The sequence below is a fragment of the Centroberyx affinis genome, unplaced genomic scaffold (genome assembly GCF_046629955.1).
Source record: "Centroberyx affinis isolate AG114_WGS23_722 - 3 ecotype Tasmania unplaced genomic scaffold, CSIRO-AGI_Caff_v1 ptg000388l_1, whole genome shotgun sequence".
NCBI classification, from domain to species: Eukaryota; Metazoa; Chordata; class Actinopteri; order Beryciformes; family Berycidae; genus Centroberyx; species Centroberyx affinis.
In genome coordinates this window covers 80,885-105,663 of record NW_027279056.1, presented here as the reverse complement: position 1 = coordinate 105,663, position 24,779 = coordinate 80,885, and the positions used below count along the sequence as shown (strand labels likewise).

General features: G+C 38.9%; 1 protein-coding gene across 1 annotated transcript; it reads left to right on the top strand.

The window, feature by feature from the left end:
- The first annotated feature begins 1,880 nt into the window (after nucleotides 1-1,880).
- rit1 (Ras-like without CAAX 1) lies at nucleotides 1,881-18,308 on the top strand. The gene is made up of 6 exons (XM_071515976.1): nucleotides 1,881-2,000; nucleotides 10,648-10,734; nucleotides 11,633-11,689; nucleotides 14,129-14,202; nucleotides 16,274-16,465; nucleotides 17,750-18,308. Exons 2-6 carry the CDS (start codon nucleotides 10,653-10,655, stop codon nucleotides 17,978-17,980), a joined length of 636 nt encoding a protein of 211 aa, XP_071372077.1. The 5' UTR covers nucleotides 1,881-2,000; nucleotides 10,648-10,652; the 3' UTR covers nucleotides 17,981-18,308.
- Nucleotides 18,309-24,779: the final 6,471 nt, after the last annotated feature.

Genomic DNA, 24,779 nt, shown 5'->3' with positions numbered 1-24,779 from the left:
TGTCTGGTAATCATTTACTAATGGTGTTCATGTTAACTAAGGTATTAATTTATACATTATTTAATAGTCATCTTTATAAACTATTAAATAATGTATAAATTAATACCTTAGTTAACATGAACACCATTAGTAAATTACACATTAGTTAACTGTTAGTTAAGGGTTAGTTAATGCTTAATAGCTTATTAAGCATTACTAACCCTTAACTAACCCTAACTAACCCTTAACTTAGTGACCCTTATTGTAAAGTGTTACCTTTTCATGTAACAGTAATGCCCAAATAGGCACACATTACCACTTACCCCTATTTGATCAGATTTATAGTGCGTTCATGTGCAGGTGGGAAAGTCAGACGTTCAGGACTTAAAAGTCAGCTGTTAAACTGCATTGCATTCACATGCTATTTTGTCGGAAAATCAAACCCGGATGACAACAATGAATGAACATGGATGTCCTGCAGCTTAACAAGTTAATTTGCCCAACTTCATTCAAACAAATGTGAGGTTAGTCTGAACTACAGACTTGCAATGAAGGTGCATGGGTATGTGTGTTCTATTTTTTCGCCTTATTGAGGTGAAAGGTCACCATTGCGTCCATAGCACAATTTTCTGAGTTTCCAACTTAATCATCCGACTGCGCATTCATGTGAAATTTCCAAGTAGGAAAATCGTTTTTTCCAATATATCCGATAGCACATAAATGCACAATTACCCTGCATTCAAGTGATGTCGGGTCGTACTTCTCTCTGAGTCAGGAATACGTCACAACTCGGCCATCCGAGTAGTTCAAGGTCACGTGCTTTATGGTGCTTTATTGGAGAACGTTTCCTCAACTGTTTACTCACATTTCACACACTTCTAGGCTAACGGGAGTCATTCCTCTGTTCCCAGGGTCCTATGTTCCCCAGTTCTACATGCTCTCCCAGGGTCCTATATTCCCAGGGTCCTATGTTCCCAAGGTCCTATGTTCCCAGGGTCCTATGTTCCCAGGGTCCTATGTTCCCAAGGTCCTATGTTACCAGGGTCCTATATTTGCCAGCTCTATATAGCACATAATGGGAACCTGAAAAAGATGTTCCCGAGCTCTGTATTCGCTTAATATGGTTAGTTAGGGTTAGGGTTAGGGTTAAACATAGGACCCTGGGAACATAGGACCCTGGGAGAGCACATATGTAGAACTGGGGAACATAGGACCCTGGGAACATAGGACCCATTATCATGTCCCCATTATGTGCCATATAAATCTGGGCAACATAGGACCCTGGGAACATAGATATGCTCCCGGCTAACATTAGCACTCTAGCTAGCGATAGCCTAACTAGCAAGCAATATTCGGCTATTTCAGCGGATTGTGAATGCAAATACCACAGGAAATGGAATGCACTATAGTTATCAAGGAATATCCATGTCTTTTAAATCTGTAATTGTGGTTCATTTTCGGCTTTATTGTATTGAAATTGCTTATGTTCACGTCTGTGCTGTTCAGCCATGTTGGAAAGAGAGAGAGAGAGCATCTAAAATCCATATTTCTTCAACTTGATCATCCGACAGGTGTTCATGAGGCACTTACTAGTCAGAAATCTGTTCAGGCTGTAAATTAGTCCCAGCTAGGGATCTATATGGGAAGATTTAGCCAAAGATGCACCAGGTGAGTTCACTGATTAGATTATTTTTAACTGAAAACCATCTGCTGTAGTGTTTGGCTGGAAAACCTGTGTGCCCAGGCCCTCCATGGATTGCCCATCCCTGCTATAGTGTGTGTATGAGGTGTGTGTCACATGGTCAGTCATTTATTTATTTATTTTATTGCAGCCGCCTGTGAAGTGGCAGGCGGTAGGACCCTGGGGGGCTGCATGTTCCTACAGCGCTGTTAGTTGTTTTGATGAAAAGGCCGACTGGTTCCAAGCACAACCAGTACACTCCATACATTATAACCACTATACATCTATAACACCACTATAGTCTCCTGGCATCTATGAATCCAACCAGTTTGTGAGACAGGTAAGTGTGATATATTCAAGCATTCAACTTAATATGATAGGGCATATGTTTCATTCGACAGTTGGCAAGGTATTTAAGCTAACTTCAGCTAACTTCAGGCTAACTTACTGGGCTATGAATCACCAGTCAGACCCTCTAAATACCCTCGTAGTTACATAAAACCAAGTTGTGTGTCGGCTTCAAACGTTTGTAAAACACCGTAGCTTTGCTTTGTCTTGGGAATATGTTTCATTTAAGCACCGGGCACGTTTAAGAAACTTAAAGAGAGCAATGAGGAAAAGTAGTTCTGCTGTCTGTCCAGGCCAGTTGACAGTAGTTCAGCTGTAATGTCGAGCGGTTTGTCCTTGACTTTATCTGGCAGGGAAAAGCAGCTGGAAGTTGGATAAACCAGACTAGTTAATGGACATTTTTTGTGGTTGTTGCTAGGTTGTTGGTTACATTGGCTAATGGGCAAAGAGAGTATTCATTTGTGTCAAAAAAAACAATGACGCGAAACAATTTTAATCTCATTCGCTGGTTCGGAAATATTTTAATCTGGTCATGCAAAATAGAGTTTACCACCGTGTAAGGCTGACATAAGTGTTTATGGTGTGAATTCATTAGTTAGTTACATGAATGTCCTTTATAGAAAAAAACACAAATGAATGCATGTCAGGAAATATAACAGATTTTTGTTTCTAATCGTTATTTGGTGATTGTCTCATTTGGAGTAACGTTAGCCTATGGAGTAAAATCATCAAGCAGTTTGACCCATTATCTCAGTGGTTCTCAATTTGGGGTCCGGGGACCACCAGGGGCCCTTGAGGGGTTCCAGGGGGTCCCCAGCAAATTGATGAATTATTAAACTTCACCATTATTTCTATTAAATTATATTTTGATCATAGTTTCACTGTTATTTCTCTACCTACAATACAGATAGTCATGGAATCCTGTACAAAATCATATCTAGCAATAAAAATATTCTCAGATTTGGGGCCGAGAAACAAAATCTTATCAAATGGGGGTCTGTGGCTCTAATGTGGACTAAATTAGGGGTCCTTGATGTGAAAAAGGTTGAGAATCACTGCTTTATCTATCTATCTATCTATCTATCTATCTGTCTATCTGTCTGTCTGTCTAATGATGTGACGCTGCTCTACTTTTAAACTCATTTTACTGTCTTGGGATGTTATCCTGTCCTCTATCCTATCCTGATACATTTTATTTAAAACATGTTGCCTTTAAATAAGACTCAATCTGGAATTGTGGTTTTTAAGAGTTGTTTCAATTGTAGGATAGATAGTGGGTATGGGGTCTTGTAGATTGAATCTTGAAGGGTGAAAAATGTGAATGAAAGATGACCTCTGTTACATTTCTTAGAGCTCCAATGCCGAAATGTCAGTCAGCTTTACTCAGGGTTCCTACGCAGGTCTGGAAAGTCTGGAAAAGTATTAAAAATGAATTTGATCATTTCCAGGTCTTGAATAGTTTGGAAAATGTATGGAAAATGTTGTGGTTCAGGTCCGATACACACATAATTCTAGCTTTTATGTTGTTGTAGACCCACTTTGAGTCCACAGTTTTTGTTGATGTTTATAATGTTCAGATAGAGGGACGCTCTTATTACCCAGCCGCTGTCAGCATGCATTATATCAAATACCCACCAAAATTAAATCCGGTCAAGAACATAGGGTCTGGGAAAAATATGGAATTTTAAAATGGAAACCGTGTAGGAACCTTGCCAATCATCTCACATATTCTGATATTTGTCGCTGTGAAGAACAATCTTCATCTATACAGTGATATGACCTAGTTAGCAGGGGAAAACAGGGGCATAAATCATATTGAACACCATGATCTTCAAAACAAATCAAGGTCTGGAAAAAGTATGGGATTTTTTGAATTGAAAATGTGTAGGAACCCTGTTTACTACTTCAATCTACCTGTGACAAACTAGTCAAAATAGGCTCTTGCAGTGAGTGTCACAACACTGAACAGTTTGCAATGAAATCGTTTTTTCAACCTGTGCTAAAATTGTGCTAGGTGCTGGTGCTCACCTGTGTGTCGTTCTTCTAGCAACAACAGAATATTCCCCACTCATTATTTTTGTGTCCTTCCTCTGAACCAAGACCAGCATCACAGCGTCAGTCCCTTTTGACCTTGAGAACGGCTACCTGTTCCACTATTGCTGACGCGAGAGGACTAAAACTACACGTCTCTCTCCATTAAAGGAATAGTTCACCCAAAAATGAAAATTCTGTCATCATCTACTCACCCTCATGCCAAAACACAGGTGAAATGTGTTAGTCCATATAACACACAGGGAGGTTGCCAGCACAACTTGGTAGCAGCCTTCTCCAAAACAACTGAAGTCAATGGGGACCTGTTCTTTAGAGCTCCAAAACAAAAACAGCCGAACAATCACACTGTGAATAGAAAGACCTATACACCATTATTTGTTGCAAGTCAATCAGCTGTAGTTAAGATTTGCACTACATTATGGTGTAAATATACTGTAGGTCTTTTTAGAACTCTGAAGAACCGGTCCCCACTGACTTCACCTTCAACTTTTACCGTAGCCTGTTGGTAAACACGCCACTACATCCCTGTTTTGGATCTAAGAAGCTGTAAAGGCTTAGACTCAATTTGATGTCGAGAGCATACTTCCGACAAAACAGAAGCATGTCCCTAAACTAATAAAGAAAAATTGTTTCTGCCCAGACACAATAGCAAACCTATACGGAAGCTAAGAACGGCCACGCTTGCAATTATTTTTTTTAATGCCGTTATCTCGAGATCACGAGCTTTGTTATCTCGAGATAACGAGATAATCAACCCATTATCACGAGAAAACAAAATGTTGTTTCCTCTTATTACTTATGTTTATCTGAGATCAGGAGTGCCATGCCAGCATGCGTAGATGGCGTCTTGACAACTGTAGAAACTGATTTAAGCTGAAAATCGTAACTGCAGCAAACAAAACTACACATTTATGCCTTGACTTATTGTTCAGTTATGAATCCTCCCCGACAGTCGTGACAGTGATCTTGAAGGCTGAAATCAGGTGTGATCAAATGAACCAGACGCTCATTTTCAAGTTCTCCATAATTATCCCATGATCTCGAGAAAACAAAAGTTGTTTTCTCGTGATAAATTATCTCGTTATCTCGAGAAATCTGCCTTTTTGTTTTCTCGAGATAACGAGATAAATTAACCCGTTATCTCGAGAAAACTAAATAGTTAACTTGTGATCTCGAGATAACGGCATTAAAAAAAATAATTGCAAGCGCGGCCGTTCTCGGCTTCTGTACAAACCAGAGATGCCGTTTCCGGGGTGTGTTTTTTCAAACTCTGAGCCAATCGAATGGCTGCCTCTGGCTCCACAAGGCCTCATTATCCAACATTTTCTCACAAGAGGTTCTCCAGACCTCCATTTGTTTTACACAGAGGTCTGGCTACACAAGATTAGCTAGTAACTAATAGATAAATAGCTACTACTCGGCATTGAGTATAGCATGGCAGACGAGTGGTAGTTAGCTATTAGTTACGATTTTGCTAGCTAGCCAGTGCCAGTGTCACGGATGAGCACTGTCAACCTCCCCTGAACCAAGAAATCATACACACAAACACAAAGTTCATAATTTGTATCTCTTAATTTTTATCTTTTCAAGAATGATGAATAGATGTCCCAAACAGATATCAAAGATCGGAATTGGACCCATATTTTGATTGATCGGTATCGGCTACATGACACCCGATCAAATCCTGATCTATTCATGTATTTAATTTCTCTCCCTCCACTCCATTTAGGTATGCCAGTTGTGATAAAATTTATTTTACAGTATGTCCACTTATCATTATCATAAACTTATTTATCATCATTATTATTATTATTATTATTATTATTCTCTATTGTTGTATATTATGTTCACTACCTTTATTATATGGTAGTAGCTATTTCCCTTATTTGTTCTTTATTTCTTTATTACCTGTACTTGACTTACTTTACTTCTTTGGTATTGTATTGTCCGCCGCGTTATCCACCACCACTGGCAGTGAGGCGCATGGTATGCAATTATAAAAGTAAGCACTTTTTGTATAGCCCTTTCAGACAGAGAAACCAGTAAAAGGTGTTATTGAAAATGCAGCATTGCTAGTTCCAAACCCATTCACACTGCCTTTAGCCAATCTGCCAGCTTGTACAATTTCACACACAATCACTAATGCTTTTGTTGCGAAGTAATGTAAGATACCACAAGCATTTGTTTACACTGATCAGCTGTTAAAGATGGCAGCAAGACGGCATTTACTGTTTTAATACTGTTTTGATATCTTCTTTGTTTGAAAGTGTGCTAAGCGGAGGTGGGGACTCAAGTCACATGACTTGGACTTGAGTCTGACTCCAGTCACATTCACACAGTCACTAATGCTTTTGTTGCTAAGCAACACAATATACACACAAGCATTTGTTTACACTAATCAGCTGTTAAAGATGGCAGCAACTATAGAGGACATTTCGTTTACTGTTTTAATATATTCTTTGCTTGGAAGTGAGTTAAGCAGAGATGGGGAATCAAGTCACTTCACTTGGACTCGAGTCCTGCTCGCATCACAATTTGAATTGCTTGAGACTTGACTTGATGCATGAAGAGAATATTTGAGACTTGACTTGATGCATAATGTATTGACTTGGGTTCTGGTGCAATATGGGACTTGACTTTGACTTGTACTTTGATGACTTGGATAGGTTTCTCAAAGACTTGACAAAAGATCTTGTGTTTGTGTAAATGACTTGGATTGAAAGTGATGAGATTTGTTCCACCAGCCAACTGAATTTAAATTCTGTTTTCTGAATTTGTATGGAATGACTGAATTTATTGAAGTTGAAACTGATTATCAAATTCTTGATGCACTTACCAAGTTTTTATACTATTAAAACAATGTTACATTGAAAAGTCCAGATATTTAGTTTTCTTTTAAATTAAATTTTAAATTGATACTGGACTCTTGATTTGTTCTGACTTGACTTGCTGTTGTACAGACGAGAGACTTGACATTAATGACATGGACATGACTTGACTTGGTAATCTACATATATTCTTCAGACTTGACTTGAGACTTGTGCCTCAAGATTTGAGACTGACTTGGGACTTGAGCAAAGTTGACTTGATCACACGTCTGGCGCTAAGGCAATGGACATTATACTTACAGCTACTAGTAACACAGACCAGTCTTCTAAAATATTTGACCACAGCCAGGAGAAGAGATCACGCAAAAATGACTCTTCAATGGCACTGCGATCTACAGCTAGTAGTAAGTAAATAAACATAGGCTACGTGATGCCGTATGGTACTTATTGTAATGGCAAGGTATTGGGATATTAATGATTAATCGACGATCGATTAATCACCGTTAAGAGTTTGATCGATCAAGAATATATTAACTAATTAATCAACAATGTGCTATTTCTCATTTTTTGCTCAAATAATTTACCACCACAAGGGCGCAATTTAACTTTCACCGCTTCTAGAGAGGAAAAAGTAAGCCAAGCAAGCAGGCCAAAAGTCCAGTGTCGGAGCATTACACCCAAAAAGACGACAGTGTTCATTGTAAACATTGTAATGCCATGTTGAAATACAGCACATAAACAAGCACAATGACAGGGAATGCGGAAGATCTTTTGAATTTTGCTTGGTTGATTGACTTGAGTAAAAATTTCAAAATTTCAAATTTTACCAATTACGGACCAATAGTAGGCGGCGCTGCGGACGACCCTCAGGCTCGCTTTGGCTGCACTGGCTCCAAAAAATGTCAACATGGCGGCGATTGTAAACCCAATGTTTTGGCTTAAAAACGGCCCTTCAGAAACATTGTGGACTTGTGGATCCTACTGGCACACCAGGCCAGTTTAAGGCTTTATCAGCTGGCCTGGGGTGTTGCAAACATACTGTCGGGCCACCATGATAGGGCTGAGCAATAAATCGAAATTTTATCGAAATCGCAATATGGCCTACTGCAATTTTCAAATCGCAGGAGGCACAATATTTGTTAAAGGCGAAATGTGTCAAAATACCATTTTAAATGAAATATTGTGGTGCTGCAGAGATGTCCTGGCCTACACATCGTATTCTACAGACTTAAGAAAACATCTTTGTTTGGGTCAGATCCCCGCAAAAGTCCCACCATAATCATTTTAATACGTTTTTCAATTGAATTGAGAATAATGATATAAAAATTATCATTCCCTCTAATGTCGAAAATCATATCGCAGAATAATCCCAATTAGATATTTTTTCAAAATCGTTCAGCCCTAGCCTACAACATGACAGTGCTTCTGTCGAGCCCTGCTAATGCTAAGCTAACTCGGCTCCAAGGTAGCTGCTAAGTAGATTACACTGGTGCCCTCCTCAAATGCCTGCCCTATTCTACAGTTGCTATTTTTGCCATAATTGTGCAGCCCTAGGGTCCAGTTTCAAATATTTCCTTGTTTTGGTGACCAGTTTCACATATTGCCTTGTTTTGGTGACCAGTTTCACATATTGCCTTGTTTTGGTGACCAGTTGCACACGTTGCCGTGCTCTATGAAATCACATGATTGCCTGTCAAGCCAATGTGAGTCAGTTCCTTTTTCTTTGTGAGTCTTACATGGACAAATTTGATAACTTGAAAGTCATCTGACTAGCATAAGTAGACTAAAGTGTGCAAACACGCACACTCAATCATAGGCGAGTGGTGATATCCACAGGAGCTCATTCACATAGGTTAGTTAGTTGTTAGGTAGTTGTGCCAAAGTTGTGTCTTAGAGCAGCTACACCTAATGCCACGGTTGCGGGTTCAATTCCCACTGGGGCCACCCATTCTAAAAACAGATGCATTTGAAGAAGAAGTGGCCTTGAGAAGATTCCAGTAGCACTTTTCCTATGCAGATACAAACTGATTCACATAAGAAGAAAGTTGCAAGTAGCAGCAAAACAAACGTGGACAAATTACATCCACTTAATTTGAATGGAAAACAAAACAACAAAAATGATAACATGAGAAGATACAGTATTAACTGAATGCAAGTCTATAAAAGTGAGTTATCAGTTGGCTCTTGAAAGAAGATACAGAGTTGGATGAATGTATTTCTTTGGGCAAATTGTGACTGTCTATCTGTCTGTCTATCTATCTGTCTATCTATCTATCTGTCTATCTATCTAATTTACTACACATACATTTATATACAAAAATACATTTATTTTATTATTATTTTAGCGACTAGAAGTTAGCCGACTGAACTATGTGGCCTAATTCTGTACTAAGTGGTCTTAACAACAGGGAGTCCCTGGGACTAAATCTTATCACATGGGGTCCGTGGCCTAATGTCAGTCAACTTGGGGGTCCTTCACATGAAAACATAAGAACCGATGAGTTGGAAAGTTCACATGTAACATATGTGGAAGTGAGTGCATTTTATTCAGCTCCACTCCTTGCCTCCTGTCCACCTCAATGGAAAGTCTCAGTCACCCTGGTTAAGTTGTGTAGTTGCTTGCACTGTCTATGTGTGTTGCATGCTGCTTTACTGCTGAGCACATTTTGAGTTCTGGGCATAAGAAGTGGCTGCTTTTTGGGGAAGTGAGGACATTTTGGTTGTTTCAGTGTTAGGTTTCAGGTTGGGTTAAAATAATAATTAAGTTCAGGTTAAAGATACAAGCCGAAACTTAACTTAACTTACAAGCCGGGATGCTCATCACCACTGGAGATCCAGAGGGGAATTCGATGAAGTCTGCGTAAGCAGTAAGGCTAGTTATAACTTGTCAGATAACCCTGTTTTCACCAAGCAGGCTCCACCAGTTATGTTACTGTGGCTGGCTACTTCTGCATTGAGCCAAACCTGGTCGGGTAATGTGGCCAATTTTTCCTGAACTCTAACCAGCTGTTCTAACAAGCTGTTCCTGGCCACCACATTGCTGCTAGCAGCTACAATTTGTCATTGTGATTGCAGGCAATTCAGTTGCAATCTCCGTATCTTTAATAGGCTTGTCAATTTTGACAGATTTATTAGAGGAATAGGCCTAAATAAGTTATCATAATAAGATAATATTCTCATTATAGTAAATTGAAGGAAATTGATTTACTGACCAGTGGTCAGTGTGTTTTTATATTGAACTTTATATGAATTTGGAGCCCGCTTAGTATTTAAAAAGAGTAAGTATAAGTAAGCGTACTCTATTAAAGTAATAGATGTTTGTACAAGTTCATACTTTGGATAATGCTAGTGGCCTACTGTCACTGAGCATGGTGTATGCTAAGTGTTAGCATGGAGCCTACTATCACTCAACATAGTGTGTGCTAAAGTGTTAGCATGGAGCCTACTATCACTCAACATAGTGTATGCTAAAGTGTTAGCATGGAGCACCTGTGCCAATGATCTACCAGGGACACATGAATGACTTTGGTGTCTGTCTTTTCATCACTTAATGGATAACTTGACCAACGAGACAATCTACCAAAAACTCACTGCATTCCTTTAAGGTAAGGAACAGGTTTAGGGTTAGGGGTTAGTAAGTGAATATAGTCAATGGAAAGTTCTTGTGCATAGTAGTGTGTGTGTGTGTGTGTGTGTGTGTGTGTGTGTGTGTGCGCATCTTTGCTGTGTATAAAACTGACATGCTGTATCTCCCTGCAGAGTGAATGGAGTCAACTGGAGGCTCTGGGAGTCTCTCCCGTGAGTACAAGCTGGTCATGCTGGGAGAGGGAGGTGTAGGCAAGAGTGGTAAGTACACACACACACACACGCATAGCAGTGTTACTTTTACTAAATACAAACTTGCATATTTTTGGGTCACTGGACAAAAACAAGCAAGATATAATCCATTTTTCCATTAGAGAAAAATATAGGCCTATGTAAGGACTATGTAAGCAAATGAAGTCACTTTCTTTGCTTTCTGTGTCCTGTTTCAAGCCACCTCCCCACAGCAACTGTTGCCATGGAGACAGCCAGAGGAGACAGAGTTTCACTTTGTCTAGTTAAAAATGGCAATAACGAGCATCTTGACGGGAGGGAAGGGAGCTGTTAACAAATTGGTCTGATTTATATAAATGCTAGTTGATTTTATCCGAAATATTATAGGATCATTTCAAGACTATGGAAAAAAATAAATAAAAATAACATTTAGAGCATTCATACGTTGGGTAATGATACGTATGTTTTTGCTTTTGATACATGGCTTGATATTGGATAAAAATCTAAATCGCTTTTTTATAGAGCCCAACTCTGGCCTGGATTTGGTCATGAGCGCATCATAAGAACGTTTTGTAAGTGAGTGCATGTCTGCAGTGAGTTTTGATACTGCAGTGTGTTTGCTTTGAGACAAAGAAACAAGAAGAGAAGGGTGGGGTAGGGAGAGCTGCTGGGTGGATTATATATTCTAACACTGAAATGAGAACAAATGAAGCAAAATGATAGAGGTGAGAGGTAGGAAACCTGTATGTATGTTAACATACAGTATGTTTCTCCTGCATCCATTGTAATCCCCCTCTCTCTGCTCCATATTATTCCCTATTGTTGCTCTACTCATATTGAGATCCTACACTTACTACATATGTGCACCATAGAGACTTGCTATAATCTCCATTTTACCATAATTTTCTCTCTTTGCCATCTCTCTCAGCTATCATCATGCAGTTCATCAGCCACCGGTTCCCAGAGGATCATGACCCCACCATCGGTGAGACGGTTTCAGTTGCCCAGGGCAACATTACAAAACACACCCTCAGCCTGTTTATCTCTAACTCACGGATCTGTCTCGATTGCTACTAGAAACACACATTTGGCATTAATGCACCCTGTGGGGTAGTCTGTACTGTGACTAAGTTATTTTTACCACGCCATGGTATTGGTGTGTTTGGTATGTTTTTGTTACAGCGGGGAAACGGTGTCAGTGCCTGCTTGTTGCATTAATTTCTCAGAAAATCTCCATGTATTCCCTTGACAAATGCAAAATAATTTCTTAGGAATAATTAACTACATAAACTTCATCACAACAGCTGTTTTTCAATAGATAAGGTTAAACTATATAAACGATAGATATGGTATAGATTTGTCTGTCGGTTTGTAGACACATTCTTAGAAACACATTAACTCAAGAACAATACAACTTTGTACGTATATATATATAAATATTTATATATATATATATATATATACTGTATATATATCAGGGCTTTCGGATTATATTTAGATCCTTTATTTTTTCGCCTATGGTGAAAATAAATAAAACCAATTGCCAATCGTTCTGTTCTTAAAATGGGTGAAATAATGTAAGTAGAAATAATGTATGATTAAGTTATTACATATTTAACACATTTAAAAAAAAAAAATAGTTTGTCAATAACCATGATGTTGCGTTATCCTTACGGTCTATGTTATCGGTATGTTATGTTACGGTCGCTTCATAAAGTCATGAAATGCTGTGAAGTGATTTTTTTACATTGCAGCTTTAAAATTCAGAATCCACCTCAACACATCAAGAGATGCATTATAGAGGAATGTCTTCAATGCAGTCCTATTCATTTTCATTGACACATTTGGCAGCTCAAGTGCCTTGTGCCTTGTTTTGTTTTTTTTGTGGAGGAAAATTCAGTCTTAGGTCTGGTACATAGTTAACAAAAGGCACGCATAAACTACTACAAATTTACGAGATACGCAAGCACTGTGTATATAGTACACACGTCAACTAGCTTCCTAGAGTCCTGCCTGATGTTATAAACCACTATCCACAGGGGGGAAGCAAAGCCAATAGTCTGGAGCCCGAAACCTGAGTGGTTAAAATAGCTACCGGAGAACAATGCCAATTTGTATACATTCTCAATTGCCACCAAAAGAAAGAGATTAAAAGTGGAGTGGTTAAAAATAGAGATAGAAGAGATGGTGGTATGTGCATCCTTCAAATAGGATAATGAGAAGCATTTCCAGTATTTTCAGATGTCTGCATCAAAATTTTACAACTTCCCTCCATTATATATTGTGCCTCTGATTACCCATGACAAGAACCATTTGAATCCAGTGGATGGCTTTCACACTGAGGCACTTTGTGACTGAGATCAGTCATCAGGCACTGACAACTAGTTACAAGTTTGGCATTTGACAGTTTTTTGTATTTCTTTACACCAGAAATTACAACTTATTTGTTTGTCTGTGTGTTGCTTGTGTGTCAGTGTAACAGGCCTAAGTCTCAACACAGAATCTCCCATAAATGCTCAATTAGGTTGAGATCTGGCATAGCCATGGTCATACTCATCAAACGATTCAGTGACCACCAGTGCCCACTAGTGGAGAAATTCTACTCCTATCAGGATAAAAATGCTTGATCATAGGATGAATATGAGTATTGAGAATGGCTTTGTATTTACCTTGCCCTTAAGGGGCTCAGTAGATCTTAACCACGGCAGGAAAATACAATCCACACCATATCAAGTTCTAGACAGACTGTTCTTGGTCAAACTGCCTGCTTACACCTTTTTCAAGGTTGAACAATTATTGTTTTGTTATCATACAGAATGGCAATAGTTTGAGCTGCCTCTGCAAATGAAAGAGGAGTTGGACAACTGGAGAACAGCAGGATAAAGTTTTAAAAAATTCTGATTTATCGGAATATCTTAGAAATTTTAAAAAAGGACAGTTTGTTTAGCAACCCATACCTTCTAGCAAGGTTTGAGTATTCCATTGCAGTCATTCACGTTTTCCACCCACAAATGACCTCTAGGGTGTAATGGATTTCATATAATGAACCAATAAATTTGTACAATCTGAAAAGTTCCCTTCTAATTAGTGTAGAATGAAAAACCAAGACAGATCACCAGCTGGCTCTCTAGATACCCCGAATACTCCCAAGTTCACATCGCAACCAACTAGAATTTTAAAGCACGACTCCACACAGTAGCAGTATGTACTTCTCAGCACAGTTTGAACACGTCTTTGGCTCTGCATATTTGCTTTGCTGAAAGTACACATTGTATATAAGCATATAAAAGCCATTAGCTACTCATATTGGCTCATTTGGATTAATTATATTATTTTGATTGCAATTGTGTACGCATAATTTTATATAGGAATTTAGCCATTTGTAAACTGCAGCATCCTAACAGAGTGCTTCTCTACCTTTCAGAGGATGCTTACAAGACTCAGATCCGCATTGATGACGAGCCTGCCAACCTGGATATTCTGGACACAGCAGGACAGGTAAAGGATTTCCTAGAAATCACTAGAAGAGTGGATCGGCTTCTCACACGGTTAAATGAAGAGAATCTAACAAACTTGTAAGAATACTTCTCCCTGTTGGACATAGCCAAGTTAACACATTGTGGATGCTAGTTGGCTGATTTTGAATTCAGTTTGATACCATTGGTCAACAAGTCAAACTCAGGTCCAGTTGAGTACACCTGCCAGATCTATGGAGAGAACTTAGTTAGTTGTCCTTTGTAGACCATGCTGGCCACCAGTTAAAGGTTTATCGTTTATTTCATTTTTCTTATATTTGGATTTATGTATTTGTTTGTTCATTTTACCTTGTATCATTGCATGTAAAAAGCAAGCATGACAGCATCAGTGTACACATAACTGTATATTTAAAGACAAGTTGTGTTGGAAATGGTAAACACTGTCAGGGATCGCATTGCCTCTCATAGTGTTTAACCATGTGCACAACATGACAGGATACAACACAATGGGAAAAGTTGAAAAATGTTATATTATGTAAATGAGCACAGCTTTTGCAGTGCAAGAACAAATCACAATCCGGCAAAACCTGGAGACTGTTGGTCTTCCTGGTGTGTGACGTTACTGGAGGCAGCCTAAAAACTGCTAACTTTAGCTTCCAGTAGGCTAAACAAGTAATGTTAGCATGCTAGCCTAACTATCCCATCTCATCCAAATAGCTAGTTAGGTAGCTTGGTAGAGTAAATCACAATATCAAGATTTTTCCATACATATGATCATGGATTATATTTTGGGAAAAAGGAAATGAATAATTATGATACAAAATAGGCCTCCTTGGTCTGCATGTACCTTAAAGCAGTGGTTCTCAATGTGGGGTCTGGGGACCACCAGTGGTCCTTAAGGGAGTTCCAGGGGGTCCCCAGCAAATTGATGAATTGTTAAACTTCACCATTATTTTGTTTACAAGAAGTTAACACAATTAGAGAATGTAGAGGAATAAGTATTTTGATCATAGTTTCATTGTTATCTCTCTGCTTACAATACAGATAGTCATGGGATTCTGGACAAAATCATATCTAACAGTACAAATATTTTGAGATTTGGGTCAGAGAGAAAAAAATCTCATCAAATAGGTGTCCATAGCTCTAATGTGGGCTAAATTAGGGGTCCTTGATATGAAAAAGGTTGAGAATCACTGCCTTAAAGGAATAGTTCACCCAAAAATAGGGTGACCAGATGTGATTATCCCCGGAAAACGGGGAATGTCTGGCTTTGGTGCTTCCGGGATTCCGGGTTTGGTACCAGCTGTCACTGACCCTGGAAATGTCCCCGGATTTCCCCCTCGCCTCCTCTCCTGCTTTGTTACCAGGGAAGATCTGGTGATTGTCATTTTTACATCAGGACCACAGGAATTTTATCATGTCCGTCTGTCTGGATGGGATTCATAGATTAGTAGTTCTCACTTATTGCTCATGTGTCAGACTCTGAGCTTGACTAGTTACTGGATGTTTCAGTGCCATCTTCCTATTCAAAATAACCCATGAAATCTAGATCTGTTTCAGGAAAGCTTTTCCCCAGGAAGCTAGGTTCAACTTTGTTAATGTCATCAAACACCAGTAACTAGTGGAAGGTTGTCCAGTGTCAAATCAAGGTATTTTAGGTTGGGTCTGATACAAAGCCTAATACTCTGTTGATAGGAACTGAGTCACCTCTGCTGCCATAGCCATGTTTAGTGTCTGTGTTACCTGGTGCTTGGACTAAATCTACTGATGCTGTTAAAGCAGACACAGGTGTACCTGAAATGCGTAACAAAAAAACTATTTTATTGGACATTGTCAGAATTTGGCACAACCCCAGTATATCATGTATATCTGTTTCTTTTCATCTGCTATGCAAGGTCAGGTTCAGCCAGGCTTTAAGGAAAGGATTACTGTAGGAAATCTGTTGTTTGTCATCCAGGATTACGTAATAAAATCTCTAATTTCCTGCATTCTCTCTCCTTTTTCCTCTTCCCCACCTTCTCTTCCTGCGCACGGCCCAATATCTATCTCACTCTTTAACATGCATACACACAAACACACCCTCCTTCATGCAGGCAGAGTTCACAGCCATGCGGGACCAGTACATGCGGGCAGGCGAGGGCTTCATCATCTCCTACTCCATCACAGACAGGCGGAGTTTCCAGGAGGCTCGTCACTTCAAGCAGCTGATCGACCGGGTGCGACGCACCGCGGACACTCCAGTGGTGTTGGTCGGCAACAAGTCTGACCTGGCACACCTTCGACAGGTCAGAATGTGGGGCGGTTATGTAAGGTAGCTTTCATTGTGGGTGAAGGGGGCTGAAACCCTATTGTTTTTGTATGGGTACTTTATTAGGGTTTCATGCCCCGAAGGAGCCATGAAACTTTGCACCATTGGTCTAGTATGGCTTCAATTAGACCTACAAGGAATATGACCCCCATCGGCCTGATGGGGTGCTATAATTAAAGGTCAAAAATCAAACGTTTAAAGTGCTGTATCTCCCACCCCGTTTGTCCTATATACACAAAACTTGGTACACATGTTCAGCTGACCGTACTTTGCCATAAGGACCCTTAAGTTCCACCTGGAAAATTTTTGAGATATTTTGTATGTTTTGAAAAACATATTTTTTTCCTCTCGTCCTACACCATTTGACCAATTACCACCAAAATCGGTCAGTAACATCTATGGACCAAGCTCTTTAAATTTTGTTTATAGACTGTTGTTCGTTTTGAAGATATCAGCTGTTAAAGTCGTGAAGGAGGCGTGGCCTATAAGCTAAATTGTTATAACTTTATAATAGATGATCCAATCATAATGAAACTGTGTTTACAGCTAAACACAGTAAAGCCAATACGAAGTTGGATATTGCCACATTGTTACTTGCTATTACATTCTTCAGTATCAGAATTTGATAGCTTGGGGCCTGATGGCGCAACAGCCTAATCTGGCAAAACTGACAGTGATTTTACTGAAAGTTCCACATTTCAGCTCTGGCTGCTCTACTGGCATGAGTTGCCGCTAGCAGCTATGTTTTTTTGTATTATTATTTTAACCTTTTATTCTTCCAGGGAAAGTTGGCAGAGCTCCATGCTCTTTTCCAGCAACACCCTGCTACACATTCATACAGTTCTACACATTCACACTGGGAGCTGCCCAGTAGAACCAACAAAGAAAATTAAACATGAACAATGACAAAGGTCAATAAAACAGAAAGAACAAAACAAATGTAATAAATAAATAACCGAGAAGGCAATAAGGATAAAATGAATAAAAGCCAAAAAAAAAAGAATTATGTAAAATAAAAAAATAAATAAAAGTAAGTTGTAAGAAGAGATTTAAAAGATGATACTGACTCTGCCAGCCTGCAAAGACTTAAAAGTAATCAGTAAAATCTTAAAATCTGTTCTAAAATTGACAGGCAACCAATGAAGAGATGCTAAAACAATTAGCCTAACATTTTCTATGGTGAAACTATATTTCTTCAATATTTTACAACAAAATGGATGAAATGCATTTTTGAAAGAACTACTCTGTGTGCGTCCCCCAGGTGTCGGTGGAGGAGGGTCGGGAACTGGCCGGGGAGTTCCAGTGCCCCTTCTTCGAAACCTCCGCCGCCTTCCGCTACTACATCGACGAGGTCTTCACGGCCTTGGTCCGCCAGATCCGCCAGCGCGAGGCCGAGTCGGTCTGCAGCAGCGAGAGGAAGACCCGACGAAGACACTCGTTCTGGGGTCGCATGCGCTTCACCTTCCATAAAAAGCAGCACTCGGAGCACTGACGGTCAGAAGCATCACGGGATATACCGTCCTCCTACCAGAGAACTTTGGTAGCCACAATTCATACAACGCCACCAATGACTCTTTATCTGGGTTAGAACAGCAAGCAACTACCAATTATCAAGATCTTAGGCCTCCATATGCACTAGAGAAGGCTGAAACTATCATGTAGTATGCTCAGAAAACTGGGCTGACTCATTGTTAGCATTGCTAGTATTAAGCTGTGAGCTTAATGTACTTAATGTACTTGACTTAAGTAGTTTTATGGTCAAACAGCACGAACGTACTGTCTGAAGCAACGATAGAGTTTTTTCCCTTGGGGATGTAACAGATGAGAAGCTGTTTTTTTTGGCAAGGGAGGGAAGGCTGGAACCAAGGAAAAAGAGATGGAAAAAGAACTGAGTTGCAAATTAAACTCTTGGGGTGTAACTCAAGACCAAAGACAGATCAAAGGTATGTGACAGGATCACTAATGAAAAAAGGCCTCAGTGAGACGGTATGCAGATGTGTTGGAACTGAGGTTACAGAGAAAGACCGATGTCACATCCATCTGAAACAACTGTTCAGTCTGTGGAAGGAAGGACACTGGGGGGGATTTCTGGTTCTTTTCATAAAGTTTAATCTGGCACCAAGAACTCAATTAATGCTAACACAAATTACACACACCGCCAGTGCTTGGATTCACGATGCCCTTCCAGGGATAAATCCAGCAGTCTATACAAATGACTAGTCTTTTCAGGCAACGCTCCCCGTAACGATGAGCTCCATTCTGACCCGTCCTGGGCAGTGCAGGAGGCTCCGATTGCGTCTATGGAGTGGTCTTGTTCAGCTCCAAAGTTTTGAACAGGCACTAATAGGGCTGGGTATCGTTTAAAAAATTACGATACCAGTACCAATACCAGTACCCTTAAAGTGATACCGATATCAATAGAGTACTTCTTTCGATACCTTTTTTTTTTAACGTTTTGGTGGCATCTCGGCACGCTGAACTGCCAACTCCGTCACATACACCGCGCTCGACTTCACCACTACAGACTGTATGGGTTGTAGCTGCTGCGGTAGTGGGCCAATCAAACCAATTAAATCGAAGAACGCTTGCGGTGATTGGCTGCGAGCAAAACCATACAAATAGTCATTTTTTTCTAGATCTGTGTACAAAAAGTATCGAATGCAGGTATCGTTTGACTGGAGAAGTTTCGATACTAGTTGGTACTGGGTTATTTCGGTCGATACCTTAAAGGTATCGAGTACCGATACCCAGCCCTAGGCACTAATTAGGTAGAAAATAAACAAAAACGTAGTCAAATTACTTCAGAGCTTACCATTGACCCCAACGATGGACGCAACCATCGTCCAAGCATCGTTTTTGAGACATTTATTCCTGTAGTCTTTCAAATGAAAGAGCTTTAATCAACTTCTCATCCGTTTTCCACTATTGTAGAAAATTAACTACTGTTCATGAAAATAAAATCACATCGGTAGGGAAACGAGGATGTGGGGAAACGTCATTGGCTGTTGGCCACAAAACGTTTGTTGACAATCCACACATCGGCCAAATTTCCCCGGTCGCTGAGCTCTAAAGAAAATGAATGGACTTCCAGTGACTTGATGATTGTGATGCTTGCAGTATGAATCGGTCCAGTGGCGGCTTGGCCTGTACTGACTGAAAAACAGTGATATAGAGAATTAGGCCTGGTTAAGTAGTGCAAGCGAACCTTGTTGACCAGCTGGGCCGACCAATTCTCAATCCCCAACTGCCACGTCATATGAGAAAGACGGTAGATACAGAGCTTTCTACTTGAAAATGTTGTTCACATGAGCTTGCAGGTCATAAGTATTACTCAGGAACTTGGGGTTTTGCTGTGGATCCCAATTTCTGACTTTTCTGAATTCTGAACTATTCAATTAAAGCTGCACAAGGCAAGATTTTGTACCCGTCTTATCAGCTTAAATCAAGGAGTGGTGCTGCAACAGAGACGTGACAAATCGGAATTTAAGACAAATCCAAAAAGTGTCTCCTAAACGGCAGCGAGCAAGCACTCCATCCAGAGAAAGCTGGACTCACCAATAAGGGCTTGACCTTTTCACCACCTCCACCCCTGCCTGACACTAAGAAGAAGACATTTAGTTTACTGACGCCTCCCTACAGGATTTCTGGGTAATGAAGTCCTTCAAACTTTCAAAAATTCAAAAAGTTAACGTCTCGCTGCCTATTGCAGCTTGAAAGTTAATTTTAATTGTTTGAGAATGATAAAGATATCTCTGTGATAAAAGAATGATAAAAATATCTCCGTTGTAAAGTTATCAAATAATTGGATCACAAGAGATATTAAACTAAATTTATGCGAAACAGTTAAAAGCCCCTTATTATTATTAATACTATACAGCTTGTTCTTTTACTATTTTCTTCACTGGCTTTCAGAAGAATGTAGTAGGTGTTACATGTGAAAAATCTTAGGATGATTATCAGCAAAAGCCCAAGTCTGTGGAGAAATTCCAACTTGTCAGTTCCAACTGTGTTACAGCATGTGAACATGCAGGTCATTTCTACAATAATTTCCACCTTATGTGATATTGGGGTTCTCTCTCTTGTCTACAAGGGTCAATTCTTATGTTTGTGAATCCACACAAGGCTGCCTCAGTGTACTGTCCGCAATGTCCGCAATGAACGTATTTTCAAAATGTGAACAAAATTGGAGATGTGATTCAGAAAAATCCTCAATGTTATTATTTGCGAGCATTATTTGTTGAGAAGTAATGCGTTAGTTTGCTCTCTATACTATGGAAGCCCATTCCCACTGCTCAAGAAAATAAAAAATGACTCAATTGTGAGGTTTTTTTCTCAGAATTCTGACTTTATATCTCACAATTCTGACTTTATATCTCGGAATTCTGCCTTTTTTTCACAATTCTGCCTTTATATCTTGGAATTCTGCCTTTTTTTTCCACAATTCTGCCTTTTTTTCTCAGAATTCTGACTTTATATCTCACAATTCTGACTATTTCTCACAATTCTGACTATTTCTCACAATTCTGACTTTATATCTCCGAATTCTCACAATTTTACAATTTTCACAAAACAGAATTCCGAGATATTAAGTCAGAATTCCGAGATATTTCATTCATTTCATTTCATTTTTCATTTATTAATTAATGACCACACGACCGAGGTCAGCAGTGTCAGTAACATCAAACATAGACAGATATCAGCATCACACTAGACACATGACTGGCACAACAGACAATATACACAGATTACCACAAGACAGAAATCACAGACAATATTTACAAGATTGACGCGAGTTTTAAAGTGCAGGTACATCTGTCAGGGTTAGTGAGAAGTGTTCAGAGTCCTTATTGCAGTGGGGAAAAAACTGTTTTTAAAACGGGATGATAAAGTCAGAATTCTGATATAAAGTCAGAAGTGATAGAAAAAAAGTCAGAATTTTATTTTAATGAGTGGCGGGAATGGGCTTCCATACTATGCTCTACTGCCTTTCACAAAAATGTTGTAAATGAGATTTGAAGTATTTGTCAGTCAGCATAATAAAACGCTATGCATGTTCCCAGTAAAGACAGTGTCTCTCTGTCAAGCAGTACAATTTTGTTAATGTGGTGTTGCGTTTAGCATTGATCTCATGGTTGTCAAATGATTTCTACTTGATCCTAATAAGCCTATAACTGGTATAGAGGAATGTTGATGCCATCCATGATTATATAGACTCATGCTCAAAAGTTTGGACCTCTTTATTTCTTGCACATTTTGTTTTGCTATAAAAGGCAAAATGCGATTATTTGGCTGAAATCTACACAAAAACAAACAATATTGTTTCAATGACTAAAATAACTATATTGTTATTTTATTTGAATTTCATTCTTTTAAATACATTCACAGAATTTCCTTTTCATTTGTGCACATCACTGTGTACACATTGAAGCATAACAAAATGTAAAAGTCAAGGAGTACACAACCTTTTGAGCAATATACATGTATATATTGCCAATCACTGGATTCTTTTTTAATTTAATTCAATGGGCAAAGCTGCCATTCTTATTAGCCTCTTGGTTTTTCTGCCAAGTATAGTTTGTTTTGTGTGTACTGCCAGATAACTGTTTTTCAGCAATATGGTAGTGCCATACAGTGAGAGTAGTATACTTAATGTTTTTGTCACATTTTGTCCTCTATGATCATTGTTATTTTCCTTAATTTATTTTCTATTAACATGCAAAAATAAAATGGATCGCCGTTGACAAAACTCTGAGTGGGTGTCTTTTTTTTGTGGGACAGTATGGGAAGGATGTGCATTGGGAGAGACAGTTCACCAATGATGCTTCTGGTTGTGTTTGATGTATATGCTTTGATAAACATCTCTTGATCTCTTTTTCATAGTAATGCCGTATTTTGAAGATATCTATAAAAGTCTTGTCTAGCTCATATCTTTGTGATGTTCTAGAAAGAGATATTCTTAAAGGAATAGTCCACCCAAAAATGAAAATTTGATCATCATCCATTCACCTTCATGTCAGTCAAAACACTGGTGAAATTTGTATGTCAATATAACAGTGGCCGGGTCCTGCTTCTTTAGAGTTCCAAAAAGGGCAAAAAAATGGCCGTATAAAATTATACTCCAAACAGCATGATCAGAGACTACTACTGTTATGACACTAAATTGTATCAGCATATTCGACACATTCACAATTACATACTTCACTGCACATTCATGATACAGTATTTGTACAAAAATCTGGATTGAGTACATCAGACATTACTATAATTCCACGAGTCCCCCTTGCAGCTATTTGTATTATAGAATAACAAAAGACAGATAATGTAAAATGTAGTACCCTGCTGGATGCGACCTACCATTTAGAGTTTTGTACATAACACTTGTGCAGAAGGCCAATACAGGACTTAAAGGAATAGTTCACCCAAAAACAAAAATTGGTCATCATGTACTCCTCTACTGAATGACCGTAAAGTTGATATTTTACTTGTTTCTTAACCCACATAGTATAGAATCGGTTTGATGGTGGTAAATACAACTCGTCCTGTAATAAAGTAGCCTACTTTTCAGTCAGAAATAACAAAATGGACCCTGACACAAAAGTTTTTTTAGTGACTATTTTAGAAACCAATTGGTACAGAGCTAACTATTGTACTTTTGGACCCTGTAGAATTGTTTGGCTTCTTGACACTCTGATCTACGGAAGAGGATTAGGGCCACATGTGAAAAAATAATTTGAGTTCTGACTTTATTCTCAGAATTCTGACTTTAAACTCAGAACTCAAATAAATTTTTGACGTGGCCCTAATCCTCTTCCGTACTGATCATGCTGTTTGGAGTATAATTTTATATGGTCATTTTCTGCCCTTTTTGGAACTCGGCAGCAGGACCTGGACACTGTTATATTGACATACAAACTTCACCAGTGTTTTGACTGACATGAGGGTGAGTGGATGATGACAAATTTTCATTTTTGGGTGGACTATTCCTTTAAGAATATCTCTTTCTAGAATGTCGCAAAGATATGACCCAGACAAGACTTTTATAGATATCTTCAAAATATGGCATTACTATGAAAAAGAGATCAAGAGATTTTTATCAAAGCATATACATCAAACACAACCAGAAGCATCATTGGTGAACTGTATAGAGGCATACTTGCACTGAAGGATAACTCAATGGATTACATAAAAAATAACTAGAAATAACCGCCTCGCGATTGTATGCCTCCACCAATAAACTGGTTTTATCATTGCAAGGACAGTCTTTATTTATTGAACATATATAATTAATGTGATTATTAGGTCAACTGAAAGGATTTTGGTGTCTGCAAAAGTAAGTAACAGCACTTCCACCGTTTTTGTAGAATGACCCAAGATCGTTTTCTCAGCTACAGTGGTAAGCAAAACATTATGATGTCACAGTGAAGTTGACCTTTGAACTTTTGGATATAAAATGTCATCACATCATCATTTTATCCTATTAGACATTTGTGTGAAATTTTGTCATAATTAGCATATGAATTCTTGAGTTATGGCCAAAAACGTCTTTTGTGGGTCAAAACAAACTGGAACTCCGCGCCAATGCTGGAGACAATGTGTCCAGGAGATGGCAGACTTCTTCTGGAGCGGCCCCATCATTAAGGCCTTTTGGACTGATGTTCATAGAAATGTCACCGAAATTTTGAGTTTCAGTGTTGAGTTCACTTGTCTTTCTTTCTATCTGGGTAAATGGAAATGAGTAAGAGTCAGAGGTGACCACGTCAACTTTGCTCAAGTCCCAAGTATAAATGTAGATTACCAAGTCAAGTCTCAAGTCTAAATGTAGAACACCAAGTAAGTCAGAACATATTTAAAAGAGTCCAGTATCAATTTCATATCTTAAAGAAAACTAAATATCTAGGACTTTTCAATGCAATATGGCTTTAATAGGATAAAAACTTGGTAAGAGCATCATGAGTTTGATTTCTATAATAAGTTTCAACTTCAATAAATTCAATCATTCCATACAAATTCAGAAAACAATTTAAATTCAGTCGTCTGCTGGAACAAATCTCATCACTTTCAATCTAAGTCTTTATACAAACACAAGATCTCCAGTCAAGACTTTAGAAACCTTTTCAAGTCATCAAAGTACAAGTCAGAGTCAAGTCCCAAGTCACCAGAACCCAAGTCAAGTCTCAAGTCTTATCTTCATGCATCAAGTCAAGTCTCAAGTACTTAAAATTGTGACTTGAGTCTGACTCGAGTCCCCACCTCTGGTAAGACCGATAAGACATTTGTTGAAAATCTTTATG

Excerpts from the sequence above, each read along its gene's own strand:
- rit1 (XM_071515976.1), top strand. The coding sequence starts at position 10,653 with ATGGAGTCAACTGGAGGCTCTGGGAGTCTCTCCCGTGAGTACAAGCTG. Across the intron at positions 10,735-11,632 it reads GGGAGGTGTAGGCAAGAGTG|CTATCATCATGCAGTTCATC; the intron begins GTAAGTACACAC and ends CATCTCTCTCAG. Across the intron at positions 16,466-17,749 it reads ACCTGGCACACCTTCGACAG|GTGTCGGTGGAGGAGGGTCG; the intron begins GTCAGAATGTGG and ends TGCGTCCCCCAG.